The sequence below is a fragment of the Artemia franciscana genome, chromosome 15 (genome assembly GCF_032884065.1).
Source record: "Artemia franciscana chromosome 15, ASM3288406v1, whole genome shotgun sequence".
Classification (NCBI taxonomy): domain Eukaryota; kingdom Metazoa; phylum Arthropoda; class Branchiopoda; order Anostraca; family Artemiidae; genus Artemia; species Artemia franciscana.
The window spans coordinates 29,024,453-29,050,267 of record NC_088877.1 but is presented as its reverse complement, the minus strand read 5'-3'; the positions used below and the strand labels follow the sequence as shown (position 1 = coordinate 29,050,267).

Here is a 25,815-nt window from a genome sequence, read left to right as displayed (position 1 = left end):
TATACATTCGTTTTTTAGTTTTGTTTTTCTCCTTTATTTTTTTCCTTTTTTCTTTTTTTTCTTTTTTAGTTTATTTAGATTTTTAGATTTTTTAGTTTTTTTATTAGTTTTTAGTTTTTTTGTAGTTTTTACCATTTTTTTAGTTTTTTTAGTTTTTTTTTTTTTTACTTATGTCCTGGTCGTCATTTATACTCCCTGTGTCCCGGTCGTCATTTGTGTCTCGGTGCTTTGTTGATTGCTAATTTATATTATATTTATATTTATATTTTTTATATTTATTAATATTTTTTTAGTTTTCTTTTTCTCTTATTTTTCAGTTTTTTCCTTTTTTTTAGTTTTTTCTTTTTTAGTTTTTAGTTTTTTTTTGTTTTTTACCTTTTTTTAGTTTTTTTAGTTTTTTAGCTTTTTTAGTTTTTTTATTAGTTTTTAGTTTTTTTTTTAGTTTTTGCCTTTTTTTAGTTTTTTCAGTTTTTTTTAGTTTTTAGCTTTTTACCTTTTTTTAGTTTTTTTGTAGTTTTTACCTTTTTTAGTTTTTTTTCTTCTTTTGTATTAGTGTGAAATAATTCAGACGTCATATGCGGACAAACACGACGTCACTCGACAGACAGACAGACAGACATAACCCACAAACAACTTATTTTTATATATATTTATTCATATTTTTTTAGTTTTCTTTTTCTCTTTTATTTTTCAGTTTTTTCCTTTTTTTTAGTTTTTTTCTTTTTTAGTTTATAGTTTTTTTTAGTTTTTTACCTTTTTTTAGTTTTTTTTTAGTTTTTTTAGTTTTTTAGCTTTTTTAGTTTTTTTATTAGTTTTTATTTTTTTTGTAGTTTTTGCCTTTTTTTATTTTTTTCAGTTTTTTTTTAGTTATTAGATTTTTACCTTTTTTTAGTTTTTTTTAGTTTTTTAGCTTTTTTAGTTTTTTTTTCTTTTTAGTTTTTTTTTGTAGTTTTTACCTTTTTTAGTTTTTTTCTTCTTTTGTATTAGTGTGAAATAATTCAGACGTCATATGCGGACAAACATGACGTCACCTGATCCACAGATCCTATATATTGATTTCCAAAGACAATTATTCGTTCAAAGGAAAGTTATACCTTCTCAAATTATTTGGGGCCACATGTTTTTGGCTTATTCTTTTTTTGTGATTTTTCACTCAGATTTTTCTTTTTAATTTGCCACCCACTAATACCGAAACTTTGTATGAAGAGCATTTTTTTTTCAAAATTGAATGGCCAGTTTTTAAGGAGGTATATGGTTGTGTAACTTTCCACCTACCACATTCAAGCAATAAGATTTCATTTTAACTGTCCATGATATTATAGATCAGTTTATCAGACAAAATTAGAATTATTTGTTATTATTTTTTTCTACATTTGACGTTAATACCAATGATTAGTAGCTTTTATATAAAAAAGTAACCTAACAATAAGTACAAACATCACACCCAGGGCAAATCGATGTACTTAAAATAGAGCACGCAAAACAAAACATGCACAATTTGTCTATAAAAACAACAATTTGAACATAAAAATGAGTATACTAGGCTACTCACACCATGAATCTGGGGAAAAACATAAAATGGAATGAACATAAAAATCACCGAGATTATATTGCCTTTAAGCCTTGCAACTCAGACACGACACAATTGCTAAAAATACTTTTATAAGAAGAAAACCGTTATTACTCCAAATACTACAGGGTGGAATTATCCCTGAATTATATCTTATGCAAGCACGTACAAGCAGAAGTGGGTTCCCTTGAATCCCACATTTTTCCCAATTTAGTCTACACAATAGTAGAATACTAAAATGGAGAGTCTAAAATTTGATAATATTGAAGATGGATGGAAAAATTTTAGGAAAATGGTTTGTGAGGTAACTGATGGTGTCTTACTGAAATAAAAGAAACACAGCTTCTTTTATTTCAGTAGCTTATTTTTTATTTTTATTTCAGGAATATCAGTGAAAATAATGAAAGATCATATGAAAATAAGAGAATGTGAAAAAGTGAAGAAAATATTAAATTATCAATTAAGGAGGTGGGAAGTGGAGACCATAGATAAAATTGTTGAACATCTGAAAGATGCAACCAAACGGCTTAATAGCACTGACATAGCACTAACAACTGACATGTTAATAAACTGAGAGGTAAGAGTCAATCTGGACTTTTTTCAGTTAAAGATGAGAACGAGGCAACATTTAATAATAAGGAAAGAGTAAGTGAGAGACGGGGAGGGCGTTTTGAGAATATACTCAATCTTGAGAGAGTAACAGGAAAAGATATAGAAAAGAGTGAAAAAGTTTGTAACACTTTGGACGTGAAGGAGGATTTATTTTGTTAGGAAGAATTACTGGCGGTAAGGAGTAAAAAAAAACAAGGCTGCAGGTGGCGGTAATGTGTTAAGTGAGATTAAAAAACTAACTTTTAGCGAGTTTAGTGTGTTGGCTGTCAAGTTAGAGATAAATTAGTTAAGACAATGAATAGGCTTTTTGGTAATTATAGAGGCAATAACTTGGTCTCTGTAGGAAGCATATTACTTAGCATGATGATTCAATTTATAGACTTAGAGATACTGTAGGTAAAATTTTTAAGGAAGAACAGGTTGGTTTTAGGAAGGGGAGGGGATGCGTCGACCAGATTTTAACTCTAAGATTAATAATTGAGAAGTGCCTGAGTCATCACACCCCCTTAGTCCTCAGTTTTATAGATCATGGTTGTGTTTGATTCATCTGATAGAAGAGCTTTAGTGAAGGTCCTATCTCTGTGTAGTATATTGGATAAATTAATGAAGGTGATTAGTGCTATATACGAAAATAACTATTGCTGCAGTTAAGGTAGGATGTGAGGCTAGTAGCTGGTTTCGTACTAAATAAGGAGTTAAGAAGGGTTGTGTTATATCCCCATTTAAATAGATCACTTTTATATATTTTAAACTAAGAAGCACAGCAAAGACATTTGGAGAACACGGAATCAATTAAGCAAGTATCTCTCCTATGCTTAGATTATGCTAATAATTTAAGCATCCTAGATGCAAATGTAAACAATTTGAATTAATTTTTGGAGGTTTCGAGAGTTCAGGGTGCAAGAATAGTTTAGAGAATTAACATTAGGAGTACCAAGCCACTAAGCTTAGGGATAAGTGAACGCGAAGAGGTGACTGGGTAACGATAAATTGATCAAGTGGACAGTTTCACTTATCTCGGTAGCATTATTAGTAAAGACGGTGGGTGCAGTAAAGATGCTAAAAGTAGAATAATCAAGGCTCAAGTTCTTTTTTCTTGAAAAAATTTAGGAAGAATAGTCTGCAAGCCAAAATTATAATATTGGAATCTAAAGTAATGGCAGTGGTCAAGAATGGTTCTACAGCAAGGGCACTCCAAAAGACGGAGGAAGATTTGCTAGATGTATTCAAGAGAAATTGGGTACAGACTGTTTTGGATACCCAACTGACTGACCGTATCTCTAACAGTAAGCTATAATCCAACCCTTCAGGGCTATAATTAGAGAAAGGCTAAGAGAGCTAGAATACGTTCTGTGGATGAAGGATGACATATTTTCAAAGATCGTCCTTGTCTGCCAACCAGCTAAGGCCAAAGTGGGAGGGTGTGCCAAAGTGTGGGTGGGAGGATGGCGCAAGGAAATATTGAAGGGAAATAGGAACTTCTTTGGAGGGGGTAAGGAGAGAAGCTTTAAATCGATTGAAATGGAGGGAGAGCGTGCGTAGCTCTGTTAGCCTCAGGCGGCTTGGTGCTGCAGTGAGTTGTTAGTACTATTAGTCTATATTCCAAGTTATAAACTAGTCGGATTTTGCTTTTTCAGATATTTATCCTCAAGTCAAAATATTTAAATGAAATGTAGTCTTAAACAAGTATGTTTGCATTCATAATAGGCATCGAGATGTTTGAAATCATCATTAATTTCATTAATCTATCGAAATTCATCTCAGGGAGCTCAGTTGTCAGTTTAAGAGGGAAGGGTAGAGCTAGAATTTTTTTTTTAAGATGATCAACATAATAAATTAAGAATGAAATCTATTATATTTTAGAGGGTTGAAAAGCTTGTGCTCGTTTACCCTTTTTCCCAACTTTTGACGGATTCTACCAGTGTACAATTTTCTACACGAACACAGGACCCCCTCTCTTTGGTCAGCTTCATAAAGGAAAAAGAAAATTTTACGATAATACCATGTATCCTTAGACGTAGCTACAAACTTGGGAAAATTCTACAGAAACTAAACGTTTCTATTTTGTTTAAGTTGAATTAAACGTCGAATGTTTTTTTTTTTCATTCCTGGGAAAGACAAATCCGATTGTAGTGCGGGAAACTAACTTCTCAACCCTTTGCGCTCTGTATGTTCCTTAGAACAGGGAGGACCACTTACGCTAATTGTCTTCAATTTGTCAATTGTGCAACTGGATGGGTAATAGAGAACACTATGGATTCAAGAAGAGGAGTTGGATACTTTCTCAATATCATTGATAAACCTGGATTATGTGAATGTTTTCGTCGTGTTGCAGCATTATAGTACCAACTTTAAAAAGTTACTGAAAACTTGCTAGGTTTTATGCTGTAATAAATAGCTTTTATGAAAAAGCTTTTAACTAAGTTTTTTTATAACAGCAAATCTAAACTAGCATTATCTGTTCAATTGCATATGTTACACGACGATCTGGACTCGATTAGAACGTTTTAAGGGTCAAAAGTTACTGAAAACTTGGTAGGTTTTATACTGTATTAAATAACTATTATAAAATAACTTTTAACTGATAGTTTTTGAATAACAGGAAATCTAAACTAGCATTATCTGTTAAATTGCATATGTTACACGACAATCTGGACTAGATTAGAACGTTTTAAGGGTCCTTACGACTTATTTCGCAACAATATACAGAGGAATTATTTCAAAGGGGCCAACACTGGGGGGGGGGGAAGATTTTGAGAACATAAACATACGCAAATTATATGTGAAACTTTCAAGAAGACCAGAAGCCCGGTGACCTTTTGGATCCTAATCATACAGTAATATGGCAATCCTATCGAATCTGTTTTCTCAATATTGGCTTGAGGCACCATGGTCCCAGCTATAAATTTTTACCATATATAATAGGCATTACGATAGCTCGATACTACTAAGAAGTCCAAAGAAGGAATAACAGGTTTATAAAATAACTTGAAACAATTTTACTTAAGTATCGGAGGCAAACATTGTAAAAGTCTTTAAGAAAACTTGAAACTGACGGATTTCTCAAGATTTATCTCACAACTGTAAGACTGAAGAATTTATTTCGAAAACACCAATATAGGGGGAGGGATTATAAAAAATGAATACGCGGAAAATATATGTGTAACTTTCAAGAAGACTCCTAAAGTTCGATGACCCTTCAGCTCCTGACCATATAGCAATGTGGTCCTCATGGTAATTCTATTGAGTTTGATTTCTCAACATTGGCTAGAGGCACCATGGTCAATACTATAAATTTTTGCTATAGATTATAGATATTACTATAGGTCGTTGCTACTATGCAGTCCAAAAGTATGGATAATAAGTTTGTGAAATAGCTTGAAATGCTTTTACCTAATATCGGAAGTAAATTTTACAATTTTGAAATTTCGCAATTGAGTAACATAGATGATCCTATATGATGCAACTTAATTATCAGCCAATGAAGCTCACTGAAGGTTAAAATCACTTCTTTTTCTGAAGAATTTGTAATGGTTTGAAAATTGATGTAAAATTAAAGGGTCATGCCAGAAGAAAAACATAAAAAAAGGCTGCTTTAATACGTGAATGTTCTATAGCACTTATATTAGCACTATAGCACTATAGCAGAATAAAAGCTATTGAAGTTTTGTAATTGAATAATTGCTTTCTGCAATTTAAGATTGTGTTGCGGGAGAAAGACTATGTTTTTGTCCTTTTTTTCAACCGCTCTGCTCTGCTCAAGCAAGCATGAAGGCAGAAGCTTAAAATTGAAGTTGGGCTACAATCTAAAAGATTTAAATGGAGGACGATTCCCTTGCGCCATTAGAAAAATATTTCCCTAGGATAAGAGATAGAAAAATCAGGCTTCTAAATAAGATTAATTCCTAACAGGTTTGAAATTCTAGCCATCTACTTTTACATCGACATTCCTGTCTGTGCTTACGTTTGAGTTGGCTACTTTATCTTCCGTGCTTGAGACTGAGGGAGAAGAGTTATATCACATATTATTCCTAAGTTTTAACAACTCTCCTGTTTCTAAAGAAACTGGAGGTTAGCCTTTCGTCCATTATTAGGGGTATTGTCAGACGCTTAGGGACAGCTTACACCAGAACTATTTCGCCACCGCTTTTTAAGTCGTTGGTTCCTTCTGTCATCAAACAAGGTGTCTTTGTCTTTTTCTGTCATTGCAAAAAGTTTAACTTTTTTTATTGATTTTTTTTTGTCAAAATACAATGTGCCATTGATTTTTTCTGTCATCACGACAATAATCATCGTCCTTTTGCCTTGATTGGACGAAATCCCATAGTTTTTGTTTCAGAGAGTACCGTTGTTTTTATACTAAATAATTAATGATTACCCATTTTTCCAATGACTTACATGACCACCAGGGATGATTGTATCCATAGAAAATCGCAACAGACACGTACATATATGATAATACAAATAGTATATATATATTCATAATCATCAATGTTTCAGATAGTAGACACAAAAATGGGCCCAAGAAATGATCAAAGCCATGCAACGTTGATACACACAGGGATACAGGAATATTGCGGTGGAGACATAAATAAAAGAAATAAAAACACTGCAAATTATGTAAAAATATAGAAGAAAGCTATAAACTCCAGTATTCTAAAGTCATTTTACACCCTTCACCATCCATACATGTTACAACTTTTCTAGAATATTAGTTCTTACAATTTTTCCAGCATCCATGCTTGTGCCTATCACTGAAAAATTGGCAGTTATTAATAATGTATCGTAAAAATGATGGCATTTTTTGCAACGATAGAAGAAACAATTGCACTTGTCCGATGACACTAGAAAACAGTGAAACTTCTAGGAATGACCAGAAAATATACGACAAAAGCAATGAAAAATATTTTCGTTGCGAAGTCTTATAAATCTATTGATAACATAGATAGTTCAGTATCAATAATTGTAGTATGTTGTTTTATTTCAATTGCTTCCCTAAAAGATTATGGTAAACCACATATTGTGGGCGCCAAGTTTTTCAAGTGACAAAGAAATAAATTCTTTGGTACTGAAAAGTTTGGAGACCTAAACAGAATCAAAATCGTCATAATTATTCTCAAGCTATAGACATTTGTCTATTGAAAGATGTTCTCGTTTACCCTTTCTTCCAGCTGTTAACACGTTCGGCCAATGTACAATTTTCTACAGGACCAAAGGCAAACCCCCTCCCCCTCTTTGATCAGCCAGGTAAATGAACTAGACATTTTTACGATAATAGCATGCATCCCTACACGTGACGGTAAACTTGGGAAATCAAACAGTTCGTGGTAACGAACTGTAGTAAGGAGCGACCCGACTCAATAGTTTCCAAAACTCTAAAAACGGAATTTAAATACCATTAGTTACATCATAAGAATCACATTTTTATGCTGATTTTAAATACGTAAGTTTCATCAAGTTTAGTCTTACACATCGACTTAGTCTTACCCATCCTCTTCGCAACGCCTCGCTCTTTACGCTAAAGTTTTTATTGTTTTAAAAAGAAGAGTTGTGAGAAAGAGTCAAACTTTAGCGTAAAGAGCGAGGCGTTGCGAAGGGGACAACCCCTTTCAAATACGGAATAATTTCTGTTCGTTTTAAGTTTTAGTGTCGCTCCTTACTTGCAGTTAAAAAACTTGCTTTTATTTATCTAATTTTTTACAACTAAACTGGAAACTAATATGTTCTATTTTGTTTAGTTGAATTAAACGTCTAATGTTTTGTTCACTCCCGGGAAAGACAAAACCGATTGTAGTGCGGGATGCTAAACAAAATTCTTTTACAGACAAATTTCTAAAGTTTGAAAGTAAAAATACTGATTTTGATTCTGCTTTGGCCTTCCAAACTTTTAAATACTTAGATCATTTAGTTCTTTTCGACGAGGCAAATATAATGCCCACATTAAATGGTCTTAGACCCTATGTAAAATATTGATAGGCATGTCGCACCTTGTTGGCATTAGAATCGCACAAACACTTCGATCTATCTTATTAGGGTATAAAATGGGCAGGTGACTACCCCCACCCCAAATGCTCTTCAGTACTAAATCTTTAGAGGAAAAGTTGGAAGGATATACCTTGTTGGAACTAGAATAATACAATGATTTTCAGTCCACATGATTGGTTTAGCCAAATGGCAAAACCCTTCGAGCACCACTCTTTCTTCTTCCTCTTCAATCTTTTAGAAGAAACAATGTTGTCATGTTATACCACGCTTTGAAGTAGCTTCACTCAACCATTTTTGATTTCTATTATAAAAGGCATAAAGAGGGTCTGCAACCCTCTCCGCTCCTAGGAGAGAGATACCCTCTCCTACCAGTACCAACTCTTAGTATGGTCAAGAACCACGCAATGATTTTCAATTTGTTCTGCGTGAAGAGCGAAAAAGGGTCAGCTGAACAGTTATGCAAAAATACTCAGCTCCCTTTAAAGTTATCTATTGCGCTCAGACTCCTAAGAACTTATTGCGATAGGTAGTTGGGCTAGAGATACCAAGGGAATGGATTTAATATCCACCTTTTCTACTGAATTGTTTTAATTAGCTTGACATTTGGCAGGCAAATACCTACAACCAAAAAGACTAAGAACATGACATTTCGAACCGGTTCGTTTTATCTCAGTCAAACTTATAGTTAAGTCTGTATATGCTTCATAGATCCAGCTTTTAGATTCCGTTTCGGCTGAAGGGATCCCTAAAATTCTCACCACCAGTATATTTACCGGATTGGCTGTTGGATATAAACGAAACTTGGTGAGAGGTAATAGCTAAGGTCCTGGTTCTGATTTTAGGGATCAGGACCAGATTCAAGGAAACAGGAGTTACACTTATATTCTTGTTACTGGAATATCTAGTAGATGTTGTTATTGGCGCTCAATCCAGCATTGCTGGAAATAAATTTAGCTATCCTCATTGTACCTTTTTTGAGGCTTACTACTGCTTTGACCTAAAAAGAGGGATGCTGTTCCCAAATTCGTATCATCAAGACATGAATAGGAACAGCGCATCGGATCGGAACAGTTGCATCGAAGCAGTTTTTCGATTGGATTTATAAAATTTTCGTCTGGTTTGGGAATCGAAAGTGAGACCCAAGATTTCATGTGATAAAAGAACAACGTGCGAATCAACTGAGCTAACAAGTCATTGCTATTATTATGTTCTTAGAAATACATTCTAAGCGAACACTATCCTTCAATTCCCGGCACTGAAACTTTTTTAAGACCACACAGAATAACAATTCCCCCCGTTTTATCGTCTCCATAACTACGTTTATAAAACTACATATGTTAACTACAGTTATAGATGGTGAAATGTTTTTTCCAATGACCAATTTTTTGCCTCGAAGCAGTTTTTCGATTGAATTGATAAAATTTTTGTCTGGTTTGGGAATCGAACGTGAGACCCAAGATTTCATGTGGCAAAATAACTACGTGCAAATCAACTGAGCTAACAAGTCATTACTATTATTATGCTCTAAGAAATACATTCTAAGCGAATGCTATCAATGTATTGTCTCCGAGTGCATGCACCCTTGTGTTCAGCATCACCTTTCCGTGCCCAGTTAATATGCAATTTCTATACCTGGAGATAAACATTTCCGGGAATTTCTCGGCATCATTTTCACATCTTTGTTTCCATGAATTTCTTGGTATGTTTCCCAGAATTTCAAGGCCGATGCGTAAATCAACTGAGCAAACAATTTAAATTTATTTTAGCCAACAAGCAAGTTATATCAGTGCGTTGTTTCAAGGTGTTTTTTTTCGCCAGAATTCCACGAATATGCATACTAAAGTGATTTGTGTTGGTTGCTAGGTAGGCATATTCTTGCTTACACCCTAATAGTACCGAGAAAACTGGTTCTTTTGAAGGTCAACGATACTTGTTTCTGTTCCAAAAATTGTAACGCCTACAGCCGGTCAGATATTCTTTCTGTTATGTAATGGTCCCGAGCAAACTGCTTCTTCCATTACCGGTCTTGAGTAAGAGTATGGGCCCCCGTATCCCCCTCCGGGGTTCTATGTCCCTAATGACACTCTTCCCCCTTCCAGATCCTCCTATGTACGCCAAACTTTTACCCCCCCCCACTCCATACATCATGGTTACTCCCTTAGGGTCAACCTATGAAAAAGAGAACCAAAGCCCATCGTAAACAAGAATCCAGGAACACACTGTTAAAATATCAAAAAAGGAAAGCTTTTGTTCTGATTTGAAACTATTATGATAGAAAAGCGAAAGAAAGAGGTCTTCACTGCTTTCACATGGAAAGCTTGGAGTAGAAATAGGCTCATTACCCATCAAGTACGAAAAACAGGGCTCATATGGTCAGACTGTGTTGCACAGTGGTATGGTGGAACTACTTCCATGAATGTCCGCTCTTCAGATACAAAAGACCGTATTAGGACAATTGTGCATCATGCAATCGGCGGAAGAAAATGGTTAATCTCAATTAATTAGAAATTAGGTACTTTGAAAATATTCCCTTAACAAATTAAGCGTTTCTTCTAAATAAAATTAAAATATGTCGGGAACGTAAAAAAATTAATGTATTTGATTGAACAACAACGTTACAATTATAATAATAACTCAACTGAAGCCAAATCAAGCAGGTTTGCGCATAGCTTTTGCTGATTTTTTTCCATTTAAATGAGTAAACAATTTTTCTTTCTGTCCAGATGTAATAAACACTATTTTTTCTCCTCTTTAAAATTTTGAGCACTTGTTCATTTGGGCCAACAAAAGTTGACGATTCCATGTTCTTCATCAGCCATCAGCAAATTTTCCTAATAAAAGAATCTCCCTCTTTTAGTAAAGTATCCTTCTAATATCAATAAAAGTATCTACACCTAATACTATTCCGAGTCCCGCAATATGCCTCTTTATACCCTCACACCGTCTTATCATAGTTTTATTGTTGATTATGTATTTTTTGTGTCTTTTTTTATTGCTACTCTACCTTTATACTTATTTGCGTGCGGGTCATGAATAAATTCATTCATTTATTCTCAAGATAAACTCATAGCCAATGCAATTTTTTTGTCTTATATTATAAGGAATACATAAAAAGACTCCTATCATATGCCGTTAAAGCAATATCATAACACAATTACTCTTAAAATCTAACGTTGTAATAATGCGTTGCGATCCTGAGAAAGAAGGAGGAATCCCTGGGGCCAGAGACATGGCTCAATCAAGATTCTTTTTACAGACAGTTAGAAATTTATTTGTATAGGTTTACAAAACATGATTTCCAATGATAAAAACAGACAGAGTAACAAGATTCCTTGAAAGAACCTTATAATGCAGGAAAAATTCCCATTTGGTTGGGGCCTCAGAAAAAGGGCTGCTGTGGCCGCAAAACGAGTTTTCCTCCCTGTCAGATATTTGTATACTTATATATATATATATATACATATATTTATACTTTTAATTAGTATATTTATATATTATAAATATAGTATAGTATATTGTATACATAGTATATTTATAGATATTTATACTTAGTATATTATGTATGAATGATTGATAGATTAAAATAAAACTTTCTCTCATTGAAAGTAAAAGGAACGGTTCCCACCATCCACCAACACAACACAGAACTTCTTGCTTCAAATTAATTGCAATAAATTTAATATTAAACAAAAACTGGCGTAGGATAAAACAATTTTTTTTTCGAATTTGGGGCTCCCCACTACATCTATATAACATAATTATTGAATGATGTTTATCAAGGTTAAATATGAATAATACTCATCAACACTACTTGATGGAAGAACAATCCGTTGATGGCTGATATCAGCAATCCGTTTTAAAAGATTTGGTTATTGTAAGCGATTTGCTGTATTTATTTTCTCCTTATTTATTCATTACAGTTACCAATCCAGTTAAAATTTAGCACGAAATTTAAAAGAAAACACAACAATAACTAACCCTTTGAAAAGCTTCTAGAAAAAAGGAAACAAAAGAAATACAAAACAAAATAAAAAGCCCAAGGAAGTAAGTACAAGGAAAGAGGAAATTATTGAAAACAGTCAACACCTTATGCGCGTTTACTGAATTTCACATCACAAAATGTACACTTTCTAAAAGTTATAATTGAAACGTTCTCACAAATCCTGATTTGATTTAAAAATCGATGGCAAACTTCAAAAATAGGCAGAAAATCACAAGTTATTTTAAACTTAATTTTCAAAAGATGAAAATTCACGTTCAAATCCCACAGAATATATATAAATTTAAAATAAAATAGACAAACGGACTACTCTTACAAAAAAAAAAAAAATCTTGCGCAACAAGAAACCCCAAAGAAAACCCGGCACAATCTAGCAACATAGGTACGTAAAAGGAAGTACTGGTCTACTTCATTGCCTTCAAACCAGGTAGCCCACCAGCCATTAGTCCCTGTAAAGCACAATCGAGCAGAGGCAAGTAAAGTAAGTAAATTATGACAGCACTAGACCCTTATGGTCCAAACCGGCGGTGCTGATCTCCGTTTTGTGGCCCTTCAGCCGGGAAGTGCAATGGCGGGTTGCAGACCAGCAATCCTGTACCTTGCTGTACTATTCTAAGCAGAGGTAAAGCGTCCCTTAATGAATAGCAACTTTCTAAAGGTATTCGACAGCAGCCACTAACATCCAAACACCGAAGTTGTGGACAGTACGTCATCACTGTTTCGATCGTTTTTACAGTTAGACCAATGCAACCCTAGAAATAAAACAGAATGAGATGACAAGTTATCTTGGCTGTTTCATAGTCCGTTTGCTCTTTCAGACATCGTATGGGTCGTAGGAGGGCATCTCTAACCCCTTAAGCTAAATCAAATTTTGGTTTCTGGCAATGCAAAATCCTAAGAAATTGTGCTTCATCAGAATTCGAAACCAAAAATTATGTAAAGTAAAGAAGTTAGATATTTAGCACATTAGCAATATTAAAAACTGAATGTACTGTAAACTGAACTGTCACAATTAACTGGAAAGTAAAAGCTAAAAATGTATTTAAAAACTGAATATTAAAAACTGAAAACACTGTAGACTGAATTGTCACAATTAATTGGAAAGTAAAAGCTAAAAATATAAGCTAAGAACGTAATTAAACCAAAATTTGTTTTTGTAAAATTAGAATTCTTAGAAAAAAAGAAGCCACGCTCATGCATCTAAGAACAGTGGGACATATCAAAACCAAACCATAAGTTGGCAACATTAAAGCCAATACCAGTTACTACATGACATTTGTGATTTTACTCCTGAAGGATCGGGCTCAATTTCTTGCCTCATACTACCATATTTTGATATTTCGGCATAAAAGAAGTAACTGGTTTTTATTTTATTTTTTGCTCAAATATTTGGTTTTTAGGAATACCGAATAGTTATTCTATCTCATTCTCTGTAGAGCGAGTTACATTTCACTAGAGAATGAAATAAAGAAAAAGAAAGAAAAAGAAAAGGATCTAAAACTATAGAATAAAAAATTTATTAATAAAAGTACATGAAATGTTAGGGATGAGTTCAATGATTTACGATATTTAATCATTTGTTATTGTAAATGCACAAGGTACTCGGATAGGATAACATAATGCTTTATTTGAAAACAAAACACACATGCTTTGCACTACCTCCTTTTAATCCCTATGGTCGGCATCCCGACATCCCAGCCCTTTCGCCTACAGCACGCTAGTTCTCGCAACGTTACAATCTATGTTTTTTCTTCTTCTATTTTTAATAGTATATTTCCGATTTTATGGTTCCAAAATTATTCTGCACATAGTGTCATATTTCTAGCTTTAAAAGTTCCAAAACTTATTTTAATTAAACAAACAAACCGCCAATATACATTTTTTACAGAGATGAATTAACAAAGCAGTTGACAGTGCTGCCAATTTTTGAGCTAAAGGCCTGCTTTGCAGGCTTTTGCCGTGCCTATACGTTCGCTATGATTGGCAGCTCGCGCCTTTGACCCTTGCGAATAGCCTCATTTTAAAAAGGTATAAATACTAGTAACAGGACCAGCTTGACAGCAATCGAGACATAAATGGCGACGATAGCAACCAGGACTCTTGGTAGAACTTCATTGAAGTGAGGATTCTGGGACTCTTTAAATTTTGTTTATAGTTTTAAAGGTCGTATGTTAACGTAAGTTGTTTCATATTTATTTGTATTTGCTGAGGACGGCCCTTGGATATAGGGTCAAAATATTCATATGATTTTCGAGTTCCACTGTCGTACAAAAACAAAATTCCCTGTTGTTCTACTTGTTGCTTGTGATTATCAAAACTTCTGCTTTGTGGGCTTTTGTTACCTCGTTCCAGTCATTTTTCCTTAGCCTAAGCCCTAACAAATGTACATTCACTTTGCCTAGGCAGTGCACGGGGTTTAGGCCCCCCATATAGCATTACTTCAGGTCGAGTTTCTTCGGATTTTTTCAGTGGTGTTTGGAATTCACAAATTTTACAACCAATGCCATGGTTCCAAGGTTAGTCTGTAAAATTCCATGTTTCAAGTTTAAATAGCTTAACTGCTTATTCATTGAAAGACAGCAAAAACACGCTGAATTTTATATATAAAATAGGAAAAGATCCCAATCTTCAGCAAGAAAAAATCCGGCATCACTAACTTTCGGTCACCTCCTTCCACGTATTCACACCTTTGGCCCTCACAAATATAGCATTATGACGGCTACTTCTACTCTTTTCACTCGCTACGTTGAGTACCTTATTCATAGCCATACATAAAGATATCTTAATGGACATCAACAGGTCCGCTTATGTCAATCACGTATCTAGGACTTGTACTTATTCTTCACACCAAGTTTAATCCAGATCTCTCCACTCTAAGCGTTTTCCAAGATTTCTGGTCTCCCCCCCCCCAATCTCAACGGTTCCAGTTGGGATTTAAAATATGAGCTCTGAGACACGAGGTCCTACTAAATAACAAATTTCATTAGGATCCGATCACCCGTCAGTAAGTTAAAATACCTCATTTTTTCTAATTTTTCCGAATTAACCAACCCCAACTCCCCCAAAGAGTGCAAATCTGGTCTGGTTATGTCAATCACGTATCAAGGACTTGTGCTTATTCTTCTCACCAGGTATCATCACGATCTCTCCACTCTAGACGTTTCCAATGATTTCCAATTTCCTCCTCCACCCACCCCCCCCCCCCCCCCCCCAGTGTCATCGGATCTGGTCAGGATTTAAAATAACAGCTCTGAGACACGAGGTCCTTCTAAATATCAAATTTCATTAAGATCCAGTCACCCGTTCACAAGTTAAAAATACCTTATTTTTCTAATTTTTCCGAGTTACCAAATTATGTCCCCCCAACTCCCCCAAAGACAACAGATCCAATCTGGTTATGTCAATCACGTATCTAAAACTTGTGCTTATTCTTCCCACCAAGTTTCGTCCCGATTTCTCTACTCTAAGCGTTCTAAACTGAACTGTTCGGGTTATGTCAATCACGTATCTAGGACTTGTGCTCAATTTTTCCACAAAGTTTCATCCCAGTCTCCCCAATCTAAACTTTTTCCAAGATTTCGGATCCCCCAGTTCCCTCCAACGGCACCGGATCCGGTCGAGATTTAAAATAAGAGGTCTGAGTTACGTGTTCCTTCTAAAAATCAAATTTCATTAAGATTAGATCAGTCGTTCGTAAATTAAAAATAACTAATTTTTTCTATTTTTCCCACAAAGTTTCATCCCCATTTTTCTCCACTCTTAGCGTTTTCCGAGATTTCAGGTTGTTCCCTCCAATTCTCCCCAATGTCACCGGATTCGGCCGGGATTTAAAATAAGAACTTTGAGACACGATATCCTTCTAAATATCAAATTTCATTAAGATTCGATCACCCGTTCGTAAGTTAAAAATACCCTTTTTTTTAATTTTTCCGAATTAACCATCCCCCTGCTCCCCCCTAGATGGTTGAATCAAAGAAACAACTATATCTAGTTTTATCTGGTCTAGTCCCTAATATGCCTACCAAATTTCATCGTCCTAACTTATCTGGAAGTTCCCTAAACTAGCAAAACCGGGACCGACAGACACACAGAAATTGCGATCGCTATATGTCACTTGGTAGATACCAAGTGCCATAAAAAGGGTCGGGGAGGAAGCATAGCTGCCCTCCGATTTTTGATTACTTAAAAAGGCAACTAGGACTTTTTATTTTTTAACAAACGTTTTTATTAGTAATAAATATACGTAACTTATGAATTAACTTACGTAATGAACTTCTATATTTGTATAATATGAGGGGGTTCACCGCTCGTCAATACCTCGCTCTGTACAAAACAGCTTGAATTTTGTCCCAATTTTTTAAGAATGATCCTTGAACCACTGAGGCCGTAGAATAAATAGTTGAAATTACTAAAAATACTTTAGCGTAAAGAGCAAGATATTGAGGAGGAGACGAACTCCCTTATATACGGAGTAATTTCTCTTCATTTGAAGTTTTAATGCTGCTCCTTACTTCCAGTTGAAAAAAACTTTTTAGAAATTTATTTTCTCTTTTTTTTTGATTAAATAATGCTAGGAAATCATGGAAATTCTCTTCCCTTATGATAAATCCTTCCATGGAAAGATCCTCCCATGAAACTCCCTCCCCCGAGCCCCCCCCACACACCGCGAAAAAGTCCATGTGAAAACGTTTGTACAATTCCCAATAACCATTACTAAATGTAAACAATGGTCAGTTTGTAACTTGCAGCCCATCCCCCGGGGAATGTGGGGGATTATTTCGTCCCCAAATACATAGTTATTAGGTTTTACAACTATGCTGAACATAATGGCTATCTCAAAATTTTGATGTAGTGATTTTGAGGGGAAAATGTGAGCTGGAGGGGGCCTTTGTGCCCTCCAATTTTATGGTCACTTACAAAGGGCACTAGAACTTTCAATTTCCGTTTGAATAAGCCCTCTTGCGAAATTCTAAGACCGATTCTTAGGCTAATTCTAAGGTCGACACGATCACCCCTGGAAAAAAAACCGAAAAAAAAACAAAAAACGAATATACACGCATCCGTGATCTGTCTTCTCTTGCAACATTCTAGGACCACTTGGTCGATACGATGACCCCTGGGAAAAAAACAACAAACAAACAAATAAACACGCACCCGCAATTTGTCTTCTGGCAAAAAATACAAAATTCCACATTTTTGTAGGTAGGAGCTTGAAACTTCTACAGTAAAGTTCTCTGATACGATGAATCTGATGGGCGATTTTCGCGAAGAAAATCATACCATGGTGTGCGTTGATGGTGTGATTCTATAACTTTTAGGGGATGTTCCCCCCTATTTTCTAAAATAAGGCAAATTTTCTCAGACTCTCAACTTCTGATGGGTAAGACTAAATGGTATGACTGATGGTAAGCCTTGATGAAACTTATAGGTTTAAAATCAGCATTAAAATGCGATTCTTTTGATATAATTATTGGTATTAAAATTTCGTTTTTTTAGAGTTTCGGTTACCATTGAGCCAGGTCGCTCCTTACTACAGTTCGTTACCACAAACTGATTTGATTTTGTACTTATTAATTAGTTTATTACCAGTGAAATTGCACACTGAATATCACATGAACTAGATCTACTTATATCTGCCCTGGATGTCAGAGGTCGTGTGGGAAAGGTGTGACGATTCAGTGTTTGAAATGCCTTTTATAGTTCCATCCCTCCTGCGCTGGAGCCACACCAGAATTACGGCAATGAAAACCCCAAATAGAAAGGCAGCTCATGTGTTATGGCTGTTGTAACTGAGCACCCTGAGGCTAATACACCTACATACTCTCTCGTTAACCTCAAAAATATGTTTTGCCCACCTTTTTAGAACCCACCCCCTCAAAATTGTCAAAGTAGTTGTGGGAGTTGCCTTTCAAAAGACAATTTAATCCTGCAACTTGAAAATAAGATCCACAGCATGGAAGCAAAACTTGAATCTCAAGCCCGATCCCTGTTGATGAAACACACCAAAATCGACCCTCTGAATTTACAGCTATTCAAAAAAAGTTGTGAGGATGTCGTGAAAATTGCTGAATTACCAGAATTACTAGGAATTACTGGAAGACGTGAAACTATGAGAAGTGTTAATTTTTTATGTCAACTGACGCAACTTGCACAAACTTGGTGAACAATGTCCCTTATTCACGAAAACAAAAATTTTACTAATAACAAGAAACAACCAAATCGACGAGAAAATTCCATGTAAATAAAGTGTGCAGATATTTCGAAGGAGGCTCCTTCAACAAAAAAGAGAACTGTATAAACAGTACAAAGCAACAACTTAAAATGTCGATCATGTCGATCCTTGCCCTATGTTGATTTGTGCCAACAAGTTGTGCCGTTTTGCTCATAGTGATTTAAAATGTAAGAATCTAAAATATCACGTTAATCGTTCAGTACCCTTTAAGTATTTTGACCGTTTGTCTCGTTTTAACCGTGGTCCAGTATTCGATCATAATATGCAAAGCCATAGTCAGGTTTTTTATGGGGGCAATGCTTCAAGCAATAATCCTAGAACCGATTCGGTGCCAAAAAACTTGCCCTAGACCCGCGATTATCGCGGGTCAGACGGGCTCAGTATATCTCTCCAGTTCCCATTGGAGCTCTCCCCGTTCCTCCTACCTCAACGACTCTCCCCAATTCCCTAGATCTATCCTTCTTAAAATATCAGCCTCTCACGTTTCGGCTATAAGCCACACCATCCGACTTAGTAACAAGTTTTCAGGTATTAGAAGAGAAACTAATCTTGCACAATCGTTTGAACACCAGGAAACTTCTACCCCCGGCTCTCTCAATTTACCCCCAACTTTTAAAATTGAACCTCTTCCCCTCCAACTTCGAAACTGGTTTAGTAGTCTATCGGTCCAGAGTGGTGAGTTTGAGCCTTGCGACAAACCTTCCTACAATAACTAAATTATAATATTTAATTGTGATGTTCTCCCCACTACCAGCATTAGCTTTAATACTTACGACCCGCCAAAGCTGCCTTAGAATAAAGCTTTTTTTGAAGAGATCTGTTGTTCAAGAGTATGATTAAAAAACGTTATCATTTCCCCGTTTCCCCCCTTAAGAACGCCGAAAGTTTGAATTTTGAAAAGTTAATTGAGTTAGAAGCAACAGCTAAATTGAATTATATTGATATAATTGTGGTTGCTGAAGTCCGGACTCAAAATCCAGATCTCCTTAAAATGACTGGTCTTCAAGAGTTTATAAAGCTACGCCCGGTTGACCACCCACTGGGGAAAAAGGAGGAAGAGTAATGGTTTTCGCAATGGATTGCCTCTCCCCAACTCTTATCCATGTGCCTGTTCTAGGTGATAGCGATGACTTCATTTGGATATCTACAAAGCCCAAATGCCTGCCTCGGTATTACACTAATTTAGTCATTTTATTATTCACCCGGACAGAATGCTTATTCTCGTCTTAATTTTTATGATAGGCTACAAGCAAGTCTTGACTTTGTGACGACAAAGTAACCAAATGCCGGCATTTTTATTGCAGGAGAAGCAAACAAAACAAGTCTTAATTATCTGTGCAAATATTAGAAGCTTAAGTAAATTGTTGATTTCCCTACTACAAAAGATGGAACCAGTTCGGACGTTATTTGCACCAACCTTAAACCTTTTACAATACTCCTACTACCTCCCCCTCCCCTCGGTGGTAGCTATCATTTCATACTACAATTGAAACCACAGCTAGTTTTTAAAATAAATTACTTAGTCTCTGAATTTTTGTACCGGCCAATAACAAGTCAAGATCTTTTCGATTTTGTATCTTGGCTTGCGTCTGAGAGTTGGGATGATGTTGTGTCGTGTATAAATCTTAACTCAAAGTTTAGTTTGTTTCGAACAAAATTAATGACAAATTACCAAAAATGTTTCCCAGAGGTTACCAAGAAGGTATGTTCCTCAGATAAACCCTACAGTAATGAAAAAATAAAAGGACTCGTCCACTTGAAACTAAAACTTTTTCGCCTTGGAACGAAAGGTAATGCCTTAACCTCCATAAACAAATAAAGAAAGAAATACGTCGGGCTGTTTCTCGTTATGGTAAGAAAAATTAAATTGTCTAAAACAGAGCAAACCTAAGCAATGGTTTAAGAAAGTGAAAGAAATAGGGGGTCGCTTTTGAAAGAACCATGATTTTCTTCTGGATGAACCCCCTGAACAGACAGCCAATGTTTCTCGTTATAGTAAGAAAAATTAAATTTTTTAAAACAGAGCAAACCTAAGCAATGGTTTAAGAAAGTGAAAGAAATAGGGGATCGCTTTTGAAAGAACCATGATTTTCTTCTGGATGAACCACCTGAACAGACAGCCAATGAGCTTAATAAACACCTAGCTAGCATTGTGCAAACGTCCCCCTCTCTCGGAAAACCATCTAATCCCTGAAAATCCAAAAGACGAAATTCCAGAAAAGAAAATAATGTAAAAATATACAAACTAAAAGCAAAAACTAACGTTTGTCCCATTGATATTACTATTGATCTAACAAAAGTATCCCCTGATAAACTATCAACACCCCTTGTTAGTATTTTAATGATATTAGCAATTCCGGATGCTACCCGTCGTGCTGGAAGCTGGGCTATATTGCTCCAATTCAAAAGAAGGGAGGCCTGAATGATTTCACTGGAGAACAACCAATAACCTTGACCTCAGTTTTCTCAAAAATTTACGAGAGTTTTTTTTTTTTTTTAGCTAATTCGTTAAAGGCAAAAACTCTTGGAAACCTGAAGCGGATATCTGCTTCACGCTACCTTGTCAGTCTTCTTGACACCATTCTCAAAAACCTTGAAAACCCTGATACTTGGTTGAATCTTTTATCAACTGATCACTAGAAAGCGTTTGACCTAATTGACCACAATACCCCTGTAAATAAACTGTAGACTGAGTTTCAAGTGAGTCCCTTTTTAGTTAGAATTGTTGCCTCTTTTTTAACAAATCGTTCTCAAGTGCTTAAATATAAAAATGTTTATTCCAATCCCCTTTCTATCTTTTGTGGGGTCCTCCAGGGAGTCCTGATGGATCCCATTTTATTCCTTACAATGATTAATAGCCTCATGACTGACCACACACAACGGTGGAAGTATGTGGACGACCTGTCTGCACTTGAGGTTTGTCGACGAAATCTTAAAAGCTCAATATTACTTGACGATGTCACACAGGAGGTTTCTTTGTCTAAAATGAAGGCTAACGCTAATAAATCGTCAGTTATGACAGTAAGTTTTTAAAATCGTCCCCTGCTTTCACAAACCCCATTCCTCCCAAAATCTCTGTCACATGCATTAAACTACTTGAGGTGACAATCACTACTGGCGTGAAGTAGGATACCTATGGTCAAAATGTCCTAAAGCAAGCTTCCCCTTCGGTTTCCCTTCTAAAACTTTTGTTAAAATCTTCTTGCCCCCCCCCCTAAGAATCTTCTCCAAATTTATTGTTCTTTTATTCAGCCAATACTGGAGTTTGCTTGTCCAGTGTGGCATTTCGGTCTTTCTTCAGAGCATATTTATAAGATTGAAAATGTCCAAAAACGAACCCTAAGAATCATAAATGGTGAAGGGAAGGTACAATATCATTATCTACTTGATAAGTTCAAGCTCGCCACGTTGGCCGAAAGAAGGAACATCCTGTTCCTTCGTTTCGGCACCAAGACCCTGTCTATTCCTCGATTATGTTCCATTATCCCCGAACCCTATCTTCCCACCCGCAACAGACCGTCCCGTATAAAATCCCCCAAACTCACTCCCATCCACGCCAAACATGAAATGTATCGAAAGAGTTCTGTTCCAAATTTTGTTGAGTATAATAGCCAGGAAAATAAGTCATTAGTTTTATTGTTATCTGTTTATTTTTTATTTTTGACTTTCTAACTAAGTTTTGACTCATCATATTTTTTATGTATTTTCATTAATTTAATTTTTATCTATTAATATTCTATTTTTGACTTTTTAACTAAGTATAGACTCCATTACGTTTGACGTGAACGTCAAGTTCTTTCGATGATACATATATATATGCATTTACTAGTGCTTGTTTGACGTAAAATTCAAATTCAGCAACCATGCTGTGACAGAAATTTTAAAAATTCTATTTTTCTATTCTATTCTAAAAACCAAATTTGGCCTCTGAAACGCATCGGGTCCTATGACTAATTAAAATGCTTTTAATTCAGACATGGCTTAAAAAAAAAATTAAACCTTGGAATATACTTATTGAATGGCTTCGAAGGCAAATTTAAAAATCCTGAGAAGTTTAAAATTCATTCCGGCATATACCATAGCAAATTTTTAAACTTTTCAGAAGTTTAAAATTTGTTCCGGCATGCACTATAAATTTCTAATTTTTTTGGGTATTTTCATAGCAAATACCTGTTTTTGGCATTTTCATTAAAAAAAAACGTCCATCCAGATTTTGAAAATACATTTGCCCCCCCCCCCTCAACATCTCCATAAATTGGTGCCACCGCAATGTAGTTTTAATCATGGGGAATTTCGTGAATATAGAATTTAAAAAACTACTTAAAAAAATGAGTTACCGCCAGCTTGAGCTTCCGTAATCGCTTCAGTTCTGGAAGAAGTTTACACAGGCCCCGATCGGTAATTCCCGTGCATTCAGATAAATCCAGTTCTTCTATAGTTCGATTTAACGGCATAGGCTGGGCTACTAGACTTTCAAGACCTTCATCAGTAATCTGCAAAATATGAAGTATTTGATAGTAGATTGACAAGAAATTAATATCTTACCATAATTTATACAGTGATAGTTCAAGCAAGAGTGTCCTTTTTAAACGCATTTCCCCTTTTTTTTAGAGTATGTCCTTTACCTAGAGGAGACAGTTCGAGGGAGCATAGGATAAATTTAGGAAACACGCTTCAAAACTGTATTTTGATGGAATTATTTTTTAACAGATAGAATCTCATACAAATGGAGCTATTTTGCTTATAAGAAAGCGGTCCATTTATGATCATGAAATTTCAGATTGTTTTCTTTTTTAACATGTTTTGAATACTATTGACTCTAAACAATCAGATGAAACTTATTTTTAACAATATTTCCCAATTGTATTATTAGTGAAACTAAAAATAAGATTAAAAACTGAAACTTACAAGAAACGGAAATTGTCCGGTATATACGGGGGTTCACCTTCTCGTCAATACTTCGCTCTTTACACTAAAGCTCAAGTTTTGTTCCAATTCTTTACGAATGACCCCTGAATCACAAAGGCCGTTTAATTAGAATAAATAGCTCTTTTGAAAGTGCTAAAAAGTCTTTAGCGTAACGAGGGGACGAGCCCCCTCAAATACGTAATAATTTGAGTTCGTTTTAAGTTTTAATGTTGCTTTTTACTTTCAGTTGAAAAAACTTGTTTTTTGGTTTAATTTCTGATCGTTTTTCAAATAATGCTGGGAAATCCGGCGCGCCTTTCATGGAAAATTCTCTTCCCGCATCAAAATTCCTCCTACGTAACCCCCTCCCCTGACCCCACTCACCAGAAACAATCCCCCCTGAAAACGTCTGTGTACTTCCAAATAACCAATACTATATGTATACTATGGGCAAAGTTCACACCTTGCAGCTCTTCCTCAGAGGACTGCGGGGGATTACGTCATCCTCAAAGACATATTTATTAGATATTTATATATATAGATTTTCGACTATGCTGAACAAAACGGCTATCTCAAAATTTTGATCGGATGACTTAGGGGAAAAATTAGCGTGGGAGGGGGCCTAGTTGGCCTCCAATTTTTCGGTCACTTGAAAAGGGCACTAGAACTGTAATTTCCGCCCGAATGATCCCTCTCTTGACATTCTAGGACCACTGGGTCAATACGATCACCCCTAGGGAAAAAAACAAACAAAAACGAACTAAAACGCATCCGTGATCTTTCTTGCATTAAGATTATATGACTTTTAGGGGGGGGGGGTCTTTTCCCTTTTTCCCAAAAATAAGACAAATTTTCTCTGGCTCGTAAAACCAAGCAGGACTACTTTTGATCGTTAAGACTAAACTTGATGAAACTTATATATTTGAAATCCGCATAAAAATCCAATTGTTTTTGGATCTATTGGTATCACAATTCCGTTTTTAAGAGTTTCGGTTACTATTGAGCCGGGTCACTCCTTACTTACATTTTATTACCACAAGAAATTAAGTTACTTCATACTAAAATTTCCTTAAGCGCTACTTTTCATTTTTTTTTTACATGAGTAAAAAATATAAAGTAAAACAAAAGAAGACTTAAAAAGGATACTATTCCACTAAGTGATTGCTACAATAAAATCAAAACCTGCTATATATAATCTTTTCAAATTTAATACGTTGTTTGTTTTCTACCGAGCCAATTTGACTTCTGAGGACTTCAAATAAGTTAAATTCTTTGCTTCAGTATAATAAGTCTACTCGGTCTATTCTCACTGATGCTCACAGGAACTCACCTATTTAGGTACTCATTCACAACAAATCCTCTTACCCGCTACCGTGTCGCTCACTCTAAAGACCCTCTAGAGAGAATGTACAACGGTTTTAATTATTATATGTTACATCACCTTGTATGTAAAGATACAGCTTTTGTGTTGCCTTTTATTTTAATATTATATTTTGTTACTTACAAAAGGCACTAGATATTGTGATTCCATTGAAACGAGATCTTAAACCCATCTTTATGGCGCTTCAGGGCCCCACTAACGGCGAGAAAAAAAGAAGCAAGAATAAAGAAAACAAATAGATCCCTGCTTCCCATGCCAGAAAGGAATTTTCCCCGTTGTTCAAGATGGGGAACTGTAATTCTCCTATATGGAGTTTTATGTGACAGAAATCCCAATCATGATGTTTTCAGTTCGACCTGACCCTATTTTTGTGGTGTTCCAGGCTGTATTTCGAAATCCCCATTAATTTGTTTTACCATTTTACCAAAAAGCTTTACCATTAATATCAATCGAAATAATAGTCACCATTCTTTAATGAGCTTCAAATGAAAATTTTTCGTTACTGGATAGTTTTATTCGAAACGCAATTTTAAAATTTCGGTTACTATGGGCTAGAGTTTGTTCTTTAATAGGTTGCGGCGGCTGCCACAACGCTGATTTTTCGGACCCGATGATTCATAAGAAAAATTACATGCAGATCACAGCTAATCCACTAATGGGATACCATTCTCTCGAAGGACAATCCCCAGTAAACAAAAGAAATAAAAGAAGCTAAAACATGGTTAGTCTAAAATGATAAAAAAGAAGACATACGTTACACTTCGCAATGCTAAGCGTCTTCAGGCAAAAGAATTTAAAAGCGAACATCAACGATAAATCTGAAACTAAGACACAGTGACTGAGGTCCAGTTCTTTCAATCCTGTAATATCGAAAAAATTACAATTAGTAAAGAAAACTTAGTAAACAGCTTCATTGGCAGATATTTCAGATAGTTTTTAATTTTCATTACTAAACACAGAAGTGTGAGTACTAAACACAACTTAACAAAGCCCGAACTCCAAACTAAAACAAATAATAATAATAATAATAAAAATCCGTATACCCCCGCATACAATTAGCAATAATTAATTGCCAGGGCTATAGTCCAGGCAATTATTATAATTCCTTTAATTTTTTTTTGTTATTG

General features: G+C 35.3%; 1 protein-coding gene across 1 annotated transcript in view; it reads right to left on the bottom strand.

Annotated features, from left to right (window-relative positions):
* Positions 1 to 10,739: 10,739 nt before the first annotated feature.
* Positions 10,740 to 25,815, bottom strand: part of LOC136036305 (F-box/LRR-repeat protein 2-like) — a 102,128-nt gene continuing 87,052 nt past the window's right edge. The window contains exons 4-6 of the mRNA XM_065718455.1: positions 25,442 to 25,548; positions 22,737 to 22,892; positions 10,740 to 12,919 (exon numbers count right to left, since the gene is read on the bottom strand). Of these exons, the coding sequence (XP_065574527.1) occupies positions 12,677 to 12,919; positions 22,737 to 22,892; positions 25,442 to 25,548 (506 nt within the window). The 3' untranslated portion in view covers positions 10,740 to 12,676. The remainder of the gene's footprint in view (positions 12,920 to 22,736; positions 22,893 to 25,441; positions 25,549 to 25,815) is intronic.